At 38.5% G+C, this 13,508-nt stretch overlaps 1 protein-coding gene across 3 annotated transcripts in view; it reads right to left on the bottom strand.

The window, feature by feature from the left end:
• The window catches only part of LOC111074873 (unconventional myosin-VIIa), a 348,050-nt gene that overhangs the window by 115,370 nt on the left and 219,172 nt on the right, over positions 1-13,508 (bottom strand). For all 3 annotated transcript variants that reach the window (XM_041594218.1, XM_041594219.1, XM_041594220.1), the window contains 2 exons: positions 6,092-6,230; positions 3,436-3,828 (listed from right to left, as the gene is read on the bottom strand). In XM_041594218.1, coding sequence (XP_041450152.1) covers positions 3,436-3,828; positions 6,092-6,230 — 532 coding nt within the window. The remainder of the gene's footprint in view (positions 1-3,435; positions 3,829-6,091; positions 6,231-13,508) is intronic.

The following is a 13,508-nucleotide window of genomic DNA, read 5'->3' as shown; positions in this document are numbered from 1 at the left end:
AAATATATGTTTCTGGAATGCAAATGGCATTTCGGAGCACAAATGCGAGCTCTTACAGTTCCTCGCTCAACACGACATTGACGCCATGCTCATATCAGAGACTCACTTAAAAAATAAAAACTTTTTTCACCTCGATGGCTTCTATGCGACAAATCATCCCAATGGTAAGGCACATCGAGGTAATGGCGTTCTGATCAAGAATCGCATTAGGCATTATCCATTGCCTTCATTTGCTACACCTTATCTACAGGCAACATCAATTCATATTGAAATTCAGAGCGGCTACCTAAACGTAGCCGCAGTATACTGCCCACCACGCTTCTGAATTTTCGAAACAGAATTTGTAACATTCTTCGACCTACTAGGTGACCGATTTATAGCAGCTGGTAACTACAATGCCAAGCACGCCCATTGGGGATCTAGACTTACCACCCCGAAAGGAAGACAACTATATAACGCTATAATAACGGCACAAAACAAGCTAGACTTTATCTCTCCGGGCAAGCCTACATACTGGCCCACAGATCCAAACAAGCAACCCGACTTGACTGATTTTGCAGTTACATGAAAAGTGCTGCAATGCAGATTCCTGTAGATCACTTAACAGATCTATCACTGGATCACTCGCCCATTCTACTTAACTTTACGACCATCCACAGCTTTCGGAATGCCCACCTTTTCTAACATCTAGCAAAACAGATTGGCTCAAATAAATGAAGTACATAAGTTCCCATACTGATAGCTGCCCAAACATTTTTTGTAAAGATGACATTGATAAGTCAGTCGAAGCGTTAGTATGTCACTGGCGGCAAAACACTCAACACCAATATTAGCACCTAATAAACTTCCCAACAGCAGTCGTACTTTTAAGCACATTGAAGTGCTGCTACGCGATAAAAGAAGGCTTCAGCGAGAGTTGCAAGCCAACAGATGCCTTGAAAGAGTGGCTAAAAATAGCCAACCACCTACTACGCAGAGCCTTAGAAGATGAAAAAAAACAGAGCTCAAATATCCCATATATGGAGCAACTCTCCCCAACTAGGAAACGATTCCCACTGTGAAAAGTTAAATAAGGTGTATGCCCACCAATCGGGAGTGAATCACAACACATCGCAGCAACAATGAAAAGGCATATACATTTGCCGTCCATCTGGAAAAACGTCTTCAAACCACACCCAGCAACAAATAGCTTTGTGCTCCCACCAACCAACAATCCCGAAGCTACTCCGCCTATCATATTCCAATCAGGAGAAGTCACAAGGGTCATTAAAGACCAAATCTCAAAGCAAAAGAAAGCTCCGGGCCACTATTTCATCTCCCCTAAAATGATCATAGAATTGCCGAGCTGTGCAGTGTATTTCCTTACTGTGATATTCAACAGCATGATGAAATGGGGGTATTATCCTCAAGAATGGAGGAAATCAGTCATCAAAATGATCCATAAAGCCAGAAAAGACATGACCAAGCCATCATCATACATACCTATCAGCCTACTGCCTTGCCTATCAAAGATATTTGAGAAGCTGCTCCTGAATCGTATCAATCAACACCTACACATCAACGGTGCCATCCCGACTCACCAATTTGGGCGAAAAACATGGAGCCATTGAACAATTAAACCGTATAACCTCTGATATACGAAATGCATTTGAAAGACGGGAGTATTGCTCCGCTGTTTTTCTGGATGTCGCCCAGGTTTTCGACCGCGTTTGGTTAGATGGCTTAATCCACAAAATCAAAATATTACTTCCACAGAACATCCATGGAATATTGGAGTCATACCTACAGCAAAGAAGTTTCGCAGTACGATGCAAAGATTTCCTCTCTGAATATCATCCATTTGAAACTGGGGTACCTCAAGGCAGCGTGCTTGGACCGACACTATTCACAGCAGATCTACCGACAACCAGCCTAACAACAACTTCGACATTTGCTGATGATACCGCCATATTAAGTCGCTCCAAGTGCCCAAGAAGGGCCACGGAACACTTATCATCTCATCTCGTGGCCTTAGAAAAATGGCTAGCAGACTGGCGGATACATGCAAATGAGCAAAAGTGCAAGCATGTCACCTTTACGCTAAACAGACAAAGTTGCCCTCCATTATGTCTGAACAATATCAACATTCCACAAACCACCGAAGTAACGTACCTTGGTGTTCATCTGAATAGAAGGCTTACTTGGCGTAAACACATCGAAGCGAAGAGAAATCTACTTAAATTTAAAGCTAGTAATCTACATTGGCTAATAAACACCCGTTCACCGCTAAAACTGGAGTACAAAGTACTTTTGTACAATGCAGTTCTCAAACCCATCTGGACATACGGCTCCGAGCTATGGGGAAATTCTTGCGTTAGTAATTTAGAAATAATCCAGAGAGCTCGGTCGAAGATACTAAGAACTATCACCGGGGCACCATGGTACATACGGAATGAAAATATCCGTAAAGACTTAAATGTAGGATCAGTTAAAGATGAAATTGCCAAAGTGAAAGCAAAGTACCAGGCCAAGCTTCAAGCCCATCCTAATAGACTTGCGAAGTCTTTAACTTGGCACACTAGCATACACGACTTCGGCGAAGAGACCTCCCCACCCAGCAATAATACTTAGCTAGGGACGTTCTCTAAGTAATTAAGTGTAATTAATTAAATAAATATATTAGGCTAAGATTTGTATACTTGTCGTAAGTCTCTAATAGGGAAGATTCGATAAATAAAATCCTCGCTGAAATGAAAAGTGTCGTTTGTTTTTTTATACAACAAAATTAATCTTTATTTCAAATAGATGACTTAGTAATGCATTGACATAATTTTAACACCATTACCAGGGCATATGAGCTTGAGCACTTCTTATAAATAATTTTTTTTTAACCAACCTCAAAATTGGATCTGAAAAACTTGGTCTTAGCTATTTCTTAGCTATCTTTGCATGTTTAGCTCTTTGAGTTGTGTTTAGCTCTAATTTTCCTCGAATTTTAGTCTAACACCTATCTTTCCTGCATTCTCGCGATCGGTTCGGTAACACGCGTCGAGCGTCATGCGTTTCTGCCTATCAACGTCCAGACAGTAAATAGTGAATTCGTGCAAACAGCTGACGCAGCACTATTTGGTTATAGATAAATCTCTGTTAAAAAAATATAAGGCCTTTTTATATGGGATGACTCTAAAGCCTGGGAGGAGTTTAAGAGTAAATAAATCACACTTTTGCGAATTTAGGAGCGCCCTTAAATGAAAAGTATGACTTTTGGCTGAAAACATTTAACGAAAAAGTAAAGCAAAGCCTGAGCCTACCTGATACAGAAAAATTTTCGTTTTCTAAATTTTAAAGGGTTATATCAAGAGTACGAGTATACAATGGGAGTAACTATGGCTTATTGCAACAGTCGTAAGAAGTTTTTAGTTATCTAACCTGTAGTTATAAATTAGTTTTGCTTACCTTAACAACGCTGTAGACTGCCTGTGAATATAACATACTGACTTCGACGGGATCTTGAGATAATTCATGCGTTGACTTAAATAATCGCTTTTTAAATACAAATCTATTTTCTCCAGAAGATCCATTTGAGATCCGTTTCAATGTGTTGCTGGAAGTTTGTTTAATTTCCCATGCCGAAATGATATCATATAAATAATCAAAATTTTTAATGTGTTCTTCGCCATCTGGACGAGATTGATATATAGCCCAACCCTCAATAGTAGTTAAGTTAAGTTTATCAGCAAGTTTCTGCACGGCATCTCCTGCTGTGTCAGTTGGGTGAACATCTATTGCTTTTGTACGTGCATCCAAGAAAAAGAATCGGCAAACAATAGTTCCAAGGCGTCGCATTGCCTATAAGTTGTAAAGTATAAATATATTGACATATGTATATCTTCTAAAGAATTCAATGTTTATTAAAACAATAAAATATAATTCGGTATTCCGAACTAAGAAGGACCATTTTATATACAAGCCGGTTATAACACAAAAAAAAAAAATACATACAATGCACCAGTTGTTAGGATTGGCAAAAATTTAAGAAAAATATACTTTGCATTTTTTTCAAATGTTTCCTTGATAACGGAAATTGGTACTGCCGTTATTAAGGCTTTTTGAATGTGACATGCCGCTTTAAAAATGCCATTATATCAAGGTTAGTAGAAAGTCGCAGAAAAGTCGATCTATTTTACTACATCTAATTCTATCTACAGTAGCGAAGCGTGAAATGTGGACAATCAAAATACGCTCGTAACAATTTTATATAACACAAGCCTGGAAATAAAATTTAATTGCTTTTGCTCTTATACAGGGGTGCCCCAGAAATCACTTCCGCTGGAAAATCACCTCAATTCCATTCCGCCGTGCCACACACCGATTTTTCAGCGGAATCAAAATCGCTCACAATTTACCCACCGATTTGATTAAATACACCCATAAAACACACCTAAAACGATTCGAATTTCACTTTCCCATAAAGGTTGTTCAATTGGTGATTAACTCTCATCCAAATAATTTTACATTATACATGTTAAGTTAATAAAATAAGCATTTTAGTAATTCACGATTCAATCCGCTGACTAAATTTTCACTTAACGATTCCGCTCTCAATCCGCTGCAGACCGAGGTGGCCACCTAGGGATATTCGAACTTTCGAAGTTAATACAGTAATGCCACCTTTTTTAAGCCGAATTCGGAGCAATATATTTAATATTAATTATATTGAAAGCATTCTGTTTTTCTTTAATTAAGCATTACAAAAAATAGCTCATTTTAGTAAACCTTCCTTTACGTCAAACGTGTGCATACTTTTTGTGCAAATTGTGAAAACATTTGTAGTCATTTGTAGTTTTACCAGGTGGCAACGCCATAAAATGCCAAAACAAAACTAACAAACCATTTCTACACATTATTGCCATTGCATTTATGTCAAAAACCCCTGTTCGGCTTAGCGCAGACCCATGGCAGCACAAATAGAAGCATAGCGATCATTATACCAAAAACTGGTAATTGTAATGAACTAAATTAGCAGTAGTTTGAGAAGACAATCACAAAAACCACATACGTATCGTCTGAACGTGAAAACGAGTCCGATGCGTTTGTATTCTAATATGTTGCCTCCGTAGTTTTTCGATGGCCATCAGTCTCGGTAAAAGCATTTTAATTAAGTTTACCGTAAAATTAAATCGCTCGGAATTCTGTGGCACGGCGGAAATTTTTAAGCGGAAATCCTCTGCGCGGTTTCCCATTTCACTAGTGATTTCTGTGGCACCCCTAATAGTCTCTGAGATGTAGGCGCTCATCGATATGGACGGACAGACAGACATGACGACATTATGGGGTATGAAGTGTTACGCACATCCACTTCGACCAAAAATCGACCTTAACCTTAAATATATATGTTTCAAAAATGAATTTGTCGGTTTTCTCAAATAATATTGAAACCCAGAAACTAGATCCTATTGATAAGGTATTTTTGTTTTTATTTACTGGAAATGAAGTAACGTTTGGGGAAAATCGGTTGATCAGCTAAGGTGAATATTTTTAGTTAACTTGTTCGCAAAAGCTTATGCAGGTTTTTTCTGCAAACAACTGATTGATGACGATATTAATTTTATCAATATTGTTAATGATTTTGTATTCATAATAGGAAACATAGCCGAAAAGGAACGTGTGTCGCTTCTGGGGACGCGACTCCACTTTTATACCCTTATGAGCTTATGATTTATGTAGAATTTTACAAAATTTTACATTTTGTTGCTAAATCTGTTTTCTACATCTACAATTGAGCTTCGACATCAAACATGTAGATTCTACAGGTACCATTTATATTCTACATCTTCTGCGTCTTCAATCGATATCGCTTTGATTTGATCAACCGGCACATCTAGCTCTCTCTTTCACTAAACCTACATACACCATAATTCGTCCACTTATAACAAATAAATTAAATAAAATAAAATAAATAAATAAACATAAACTATATCGAATCCGCTCGACTTTTTATTTTACTCTAAATCAACAGCTAATGAAAAATCTCGCTAGCTCAACAGTATCTTTAAAGGTACCAAAAGGAACAACTAAATTTTTTTTAAATGATTTTACAAAATATACTTACAGCAACTTCGACACTAGATGGTGGATAGACTCTGGTAGATACCTTTGTACTTTTGCAGTTATCGAAGCACCACTGGGCATATTGTCTTAGTTTTCCTTCTAATATTTTTAAGTTTTTTTTTAAAAATGACACGTAATACCTGCAATGCATTAATATAATTAATATGAATAAATATAATTAATTAAATATATATTAATTTAATATTTTAAAATAGCCTTTTAATATCAAATTTTGTTTATGGTATTTTATTTATATTATCTTCCTTATTAGAGACTGACGAAAAGTATCTTAACCTAATATATTTATTTAATTAATTTAACTTAATTACTTAGAGTACGTTCCTCTCTAAGTATTATTGCTGGGTCTCTTCGCCGGAGTCGTGTATGGCTACTGTGCCAAGTTAAAGACTGCGCAAGTCTATTAGGATTGGCTTGAAGCTTGGCCTGGTACTTTGCTTTCACTTTGGCAACTTCATCTTTAACTGATCCTACATTAAAGTGTTTATGGATATTTTCATTCCGTATATACCATGGTGCCCCAGTAATAGTTCTTAGTATCTTCGATTGAGCTCTCTGGATTATTTCTAAATTACTAACGCAAGCAATTCACCATAGCTCGGAGCCGTATGTCCAGATGGATTTGAGAACTGCATTGTATAAGAGTACTTTGTACTCCAGTTTTAGTGGTGAACGGGTGTTTATTAGCCAATGTAGATTACTAGCTTTAAATTTATGTAGATTTCTCTTCGCTTCGATGTGTTGACGCCCAGTAAGCCTTCTATTCAGATGAACAAGGTATATTATTTCGGTGGTTTGTGGAATTCTGGTGTTGTTCAGATATAATGGACGGCAACTTTGTCTGTTTAGGGTAAAGGTGACATGCTTGCACTTTTGCTCGTTTATGTTGCGATGATAAATGTTTCGTTGCTGTTGTTGGGCACTTCGAGCGACTTAGTATGGCAGTATCATCAGCAAATGTCGAAGTTGTTGTTAGGCTGTTTGTCGGTAGATCTGCAGTGAAGATGATGTAAAGTGTCGGTCCAAGCACGCTGCCAGGAGGTACACCAGCTTCAATCGGATAATATATTTATAGAGGCAATCTTTTCTTCATACTGCGAAACTTCTTTGCTGTAGGTTTGACTCCTGTATTACATGAATGTTCTGTGGAAGTAATATTTTGATTTTGTGGATTAAGCTATCTAACCAAACACGGTTGGAAACCTGGGCGTAACCCAGAAAAACAGCGAAGCCATACTCTTTCAAATGCATTTCGTATCTAAGAGTTTATGCGGTTTACTTGTTCAATGGTTCCATGTTTTTCGCCCAAATTGGTGAGTCGGGATGGCACCGTTGATGTGTAGGTGTTGTTAGATACGATTCAGGAGCAGCTTTTCAAATATCTTTGATAGGCAAGGCAGTAGGCTGATAGGTATGTATGATGATGGCTTGGACATGTCTTTTCCGGCTTTATGGATCATCGTGATGACTGATTTCTTCCATTCTTAAGGATAATAACCCCATTTCATCATGCTGTTGAATATCACAGCAAGGAAATATACTACACTGAAATCGTGGCCCGGAGCTTTCTTTTGCTTTGAGATTTGGTCTTTAATGACCCTTGTGACTTCTCCTGATTGGAATATGATAGGCGGAGTAGCTTCGGGATTGTTGGTTGGTGGGAGCACAAAGCTATTTGTTGCTGGGTGTGGTTTGAAGACATTTTTCCAGATGGACGGCAATGGTCACCTAGAAAGTCGAAGAATTTTACAAATACTGTTTCGGAAATGCAGAAGCGCGGTGGGCAGTATACAGCGGCTAGGTTAAGGTAGCCGCTCTGAATTTTAATAAGAATTGATGTTGCCTATAGATAAGGTGTAGCAAATGATGGCAATAGATAATGAATGATGCGATGCTTGATTAGAACGCCATTACCTCGACGTGCCTTACCATTGGGATGATTTGTCGCATAGAAGCCATCGAGGTGAAAAAAGTTTTTATTTGTTGAGTGAGTCTCTGATATGAGCATGGCGTCAATATCGTGTTGAGCGAGGAACTGTAAGAGCTCGCATTTGTGCTGCGAAATGCCATTTGCATTCCAGAAACATATATTTAGACATATATGTATATCTCAAATATAGAGTCATATAGAGTCAAATAAAGTCATACTTTTCATTTCAAAGCGCTCTGGAATCCACAAAAATCGATTTATTTACTCCCTGTACTTTTATGCGAAAAATTGTCTGTTGTTATACCCACGCGTTAGTGGCAGCTCAATTGCCCTGGTAATAGTGTCAAATGCATGTCAATGCATCAATAAGTCATCTTTGTTTTTTTTATTTTGCTATTAAAATTTATTTTCTTGTATAAAAAGCCGTTTACTTTTCGTTTCGGCGAGAAATATGTTGCCTTTTTGAAAACGTTGTGAAAAGTAAATCCCTTTTTTTTGTGAAAGTGGCAAACGGAGCTTGTCTGATATTCTTGATCAGCATCACAAGCCGAGTCTATGTATGTCTGTCTATCAGTCTGTCTGTCTTTCTTTCTGTCCGTCTGTCCGTCCTGATTAGCGCCTAGTTCTCAGAGAGTATTTAAGACCTAGAGCAACCAAATTTGGTTTACAAGTGTATTTCAAAATTTCTCCCCGCCCCCACAAAGGACGAAAATCTGTGGCAGGCACAATTTTAAAGATACGTTAAAACTGAAAACGCGGTATCGTAGAGAATGACCATATCTCCCATACTGCTGAATCTGAATCAGATCGGATCATAATTGTAGCCAGAATGAAGAAATTAATTTTCAGTTGCTTGCCCCACCTTCTCCAGCAAGATACCACTCTACTCATTCTCCTTGTCGCTCGCATACACTCTGCAATGTGCAATGCGCGACCTTTGCGGATAAGATGTAGAATCTACATTGTGTATGTAGAATCTACATTTTAAATTCGTAAATACACATTGTAGATATAGATAACAGATTAGCAAAAAAATGTAAAATATTTTAAAATTCTACATTAATCATAAGCTCACAAAGCTACTTTTATACCTGCACTCAATCAGTATACAAATTTTTGAGCTTATTATTTATGTAGAATTTAAAAAAATGTTACATTTGACATTTTTTGCTACATCTGTCATCTACATCTACAGTGTATATTCTACATCTAACATGTAGATTCTACATGTACCACTTAAAATATAAAATTTTGTAGCAGTGTGATATCACATGAGTCTGAAAACAAAATTTGGTTGCACTAGCTATTATAGTCTCTGAGATCTAGGCGCTCATCACGACGGACAGACGGACGGACATGGCTATATCGACTCGGCTATTGATGCTGATCAAGAATATATGTAGGGTTGGCAATCCTTTAACCAGAATGCAGGGTTGGCAATCCTTTAACCAGCGATTACTATCGACATGGACAGTCCAGGATAGCTTAAAATAGTATATCGATAGCAGAGTAAGAGTTTGTCTTCGGAAGCGTGAAGACTTGTGTTGCGTGCCTGAAAACTTGTGCCAACTGTACCTTAACTTAAGCAATACATATATAATCAAATAAATATTATAACACATGGATTTGAAGACTTATTTTACAGAGCTTCTGGAGCGGATAAATACTTTCTTCTAGTGAACTCACCAAAGATCCCTGCATATATATACTTTATGGGGTCGGAAAAATTTCCTTCTCTGCGTTGCAAACATCCACTTTTACCACAAATACAATACATACATAACAAAACAATACAATAAAATACAAGGGGTATCCCTTAACTCTTTTTTTAGTACGGGTATAAAAACGAGAAGGAACTTGTGAGTCGCTTCTGTGGACGCGACTCTACTTTTATGTACCACATCTACAATGTCGATTACACATCTAAAATGTAGATTATACATAAATAATGTAGACTCGACATATTCTCCGCAAAGGTCGCGCATTGCACATTGATACATTCATCCTGATATGAAAGGTCTGCGTTCTGTTTTATGAATGATTCTTTATTGAAAACAAAATTATATTTATATGAAATAGTGAAGAGGCGTTACCTCCATGCAGGTGACTCACTGCCCCGGTAGCTGTTAGTAAGGTTCTCTAGCTGGATGCAGACACATCACTTTTGGGCCACGACAGTGACCGCTGCTGGGGCCGCATCATATTGCAATCCGTCTTTAGGGTGGTTCTTAAACACACTGCATGAATATACTACACCTCCCCTTTTTATAAGAATAACGTAATGTATATGGAGTTATTCTAAGGTGTATATAATATATTAATTGTTTGTTCTTTATAATGCATTTATGCGCTTATATCTAATTATAATAGGACGTTTATTTTGTTTCAAGTATAAAGTACAAAGTTGGTATAAAGTGTGTTTGTTATTTTGATTTATTCCATTTAATTTTTTGTTTTTTTTTTCATGCCTATGATATGGCGAAGACGAACCAAGTTTTTATATTGTTTTACTTTTATATAGTTTTAATCTATTTTGGTTTACTGTGGTATTTTTATTTCTATCTTTTAATATTTAGTTATTCCTCTCATCTATTCCTATGACCTTATATGGTCCCTTGTATTGGTTATCTAGTTTATGTCCCGTATCATTTTTAACTAATACTAAATCGCCTATATTTATTTGTATGCTATTTAGATACCTGTCATAATAAATTTTTGTTGTCTAGTTTGTGCATTTTCTAATAATAACTTGGATCTACTATTAGCTATCTGTAATCTGTATTTTACTTCTTTATCGTATGCTTCATGGTTGTATACTGGACTGACTTTGGTTTCTCATAAAAAGTCATATATTTGTGGTTTTTTTTTACCAAACACCAGTTCAAATGGGCAATACCCATGTACTGTGGATGGTGTTGTATTGTATCAATATGTAAAGTACTTTAGCCATTCGTCCAATCATTCTTTCCACTCGAGATGTACGAGCGAACATACTCGTTAAGTGTTCGGTGAGTGCGTTCTACTGCGCCGAGTGTCTGATGGTGATGGGCTGTCGATGTTTTATGGTCAATTTTTAATAACTTGCATAATTCGAAAAAAATGCTGTTTTTATACTCTGTACCCATATCCGTTATGAGCGTCCTCAGAGGGCCATAGATAAGAATAAAGTTATTAAAGGGATCGGGGATCGGTATTGTAATAAGATATTTAGTCAAATCGCATAGGATTGTGACGGCATATTCATTATTATTTTCCGACCTTGGGCCGATTGTGTCAATCTGAACCGTATCAAATGCTTTTGCTGGCGTTGCAGTTAACTTCATTTCTTCTTTGTTGTGTTTGAGAGTTTTGTTCTTCAAACATTTGTCGCAGTGTTTTATATACTGTTTTATATCCATTGTCATGTTTTTCCAGTTGTATTTTTGTTTAATTTTGTTGATTGTACGATTGACTCCCTGGTGGCCACCAGTAATAGGGTCATCGTGGAATTGTTTTAATATTTTATCGATCGATTTTTTGTCTTGCAAGTATACTGTTTTTGGCGTTAACGCAATTGTTATGTCTATAAGGTTTTTATTTCCAATTTCTTTAAATTCATCTAATCGGGTATACTTAAACAGTCTGTCTTTTAAGGACAGTTGTAATTTGGTGACGCCTAGACTACCGGCTTCTAAAAAAAGCCTCTTGAAGAATTGTCCTAAGTTTTCTCGTTAATAATCAGGTCATTCACTATAAATTGGCTACTAATTCTTTTCCCCTTTTTGAATAGTAAATTCGGAAGGGTCAGAATGAGCTCGACATGTCGTTTTACTTCTTTTTTATATAGCGCTTCGTATATTTTTGGAACCTTAAGACTTTCTTTGATACTCTTATTAGGAGTTATTTTTATTTTTAATTTTTCGGCTCCCGACCGTGTTGTTACCTTGAGTATTTAAGCTGCCTTGGCAGTTAAACTTTTCAAATTCGATATTTCTATGGGGGATAGCGCATCCGCTACATAGTTTTCCTTCCCTGCTATGTACTCCACCACAAAATCATATTCTTCTAAATCCAATCGCATTCCTGTTAATTTAGACGAGAGGCTTTTCATTGAAATGTTATGGACGATGGGGCCTTCAACAACGTCAGGATCGAGTCAATAACGGCCGCACTGGCCAAGATTGGCACACACCCGACGGTAACCGGATGGCTGGACAGCGTTCTCAGAAGCAGAACGATAAGCGCCAATCTAGGCTCCTCCTCGTCAAGAAAGACGGTCACACGAGGTACTCCGCAAGGGGGAGTTATATCCCCTCTACTGTGGAACCTGGTCCTCAACGACCTCCTTCTTCAGCTGGGGAGGAGCGGATATAAGGTTACGGCCTATGCAGACGATTTAGTAATACTGGTAACGGGTAAATTTCTGCCCACAATCAGTGACCTTCTGGAATCTGCACTGGGCACTACCGCCAGCTGGGCACACCAGAACGGTTTGGGGGTCAATCCTCAAAAAACAGAACTGGTGCTGTTCTCACGAAGATATAAGATACCGAGTTTCAAACTACCAGCAATCGGTGGAACGACACTCGAAGCTATCGAGCGAAGCCAAGTATCTTGGTGTCATCCTTGACTCCAAACTCTCCTGGAAGAGAAACACGGAGGAAAGGAAGAAAAAGGCAATGGCAGCTTTCTACAAGACTTTTGGACGAACAGGGAGCCACATCATCCAATGGATGTATACAGCGGTAATAAGACCCATCCTGACATACGGAGGCATGGTATGGTGGGAAGCGGTTAACACCAAATCCCACCTGGAGAACCTCCGTAAAGTCCAACGGACAGCATGCCTTGGGGTCACCGGATCTCTCAAATCCACCCCACAGGCAGCTCTGGACACCATGTTAGGCCTGGAACCGATAGACCTTCATCTTAAGTGCAAGGCTGAGACAAGTGCCGCTAGGCTATTAGCCGCGCAGTTCTTCAAGCCATCGCCTTATGGCCACGCCACTATACTCCGCATGGAAGATAGTGGAACGGCCAGGTGGAGTGACTACTGTGTCTCAGAGTTCTCATGGAAAAGAAACTTTAAAGGACACATACCGGATAGGGAGAAATGGAAGAGTAACACTGTCCTGGGGCAGAACGAGCTCTCCATTTTCACCGACGGGTCAAAGACGGCCGAAGGGACAGGAGCTGGAATCTTCTCCGAAGAACTAGCAACCAACATATCCCTAAGACTACCAGACTGGTGCAGTGTATTCCAGGCGGAGATATATGCAGTATGGCAAGCGGCAAAGTTGGTATACACCTTGGAGATACCTCCGAGGAACATAGCAATCTGCGTTGACAGTCAAGCTGCCATCAAAGCCCTGGTATCCTGCAAGACCACAAGCAGACTCGTACGTGATACGGTGGACGCACTAAACCAGATCAGCGCGCACTCAATCACACTCACGTGGGTTCCGGGTCACACCGACATAGCGGGCAACGA

The sequence above is a fragment of the Drosophila obscura genome, unplaced genomic scaffold (assembly GCF_018151105.1).
Source record: "Drosophila obscura isolate BZ-5 IFL unplaced genomic scaffold, ASM1815110v1 contig_216, whole genome shotgun sequence".
In the NCBI taxonomy this organism is placed as follows: domain Eukaryota; kingdom Metazoa; phylum Arthropoda; class Insecta; order Diptera; family Drosophilidae; genus Drosophila; species Drosophila obscura.
Note: the sequence above shows the minus strand (reverse complement) of the source record. Positions and strands in the feature narration are given on the sequence as shown.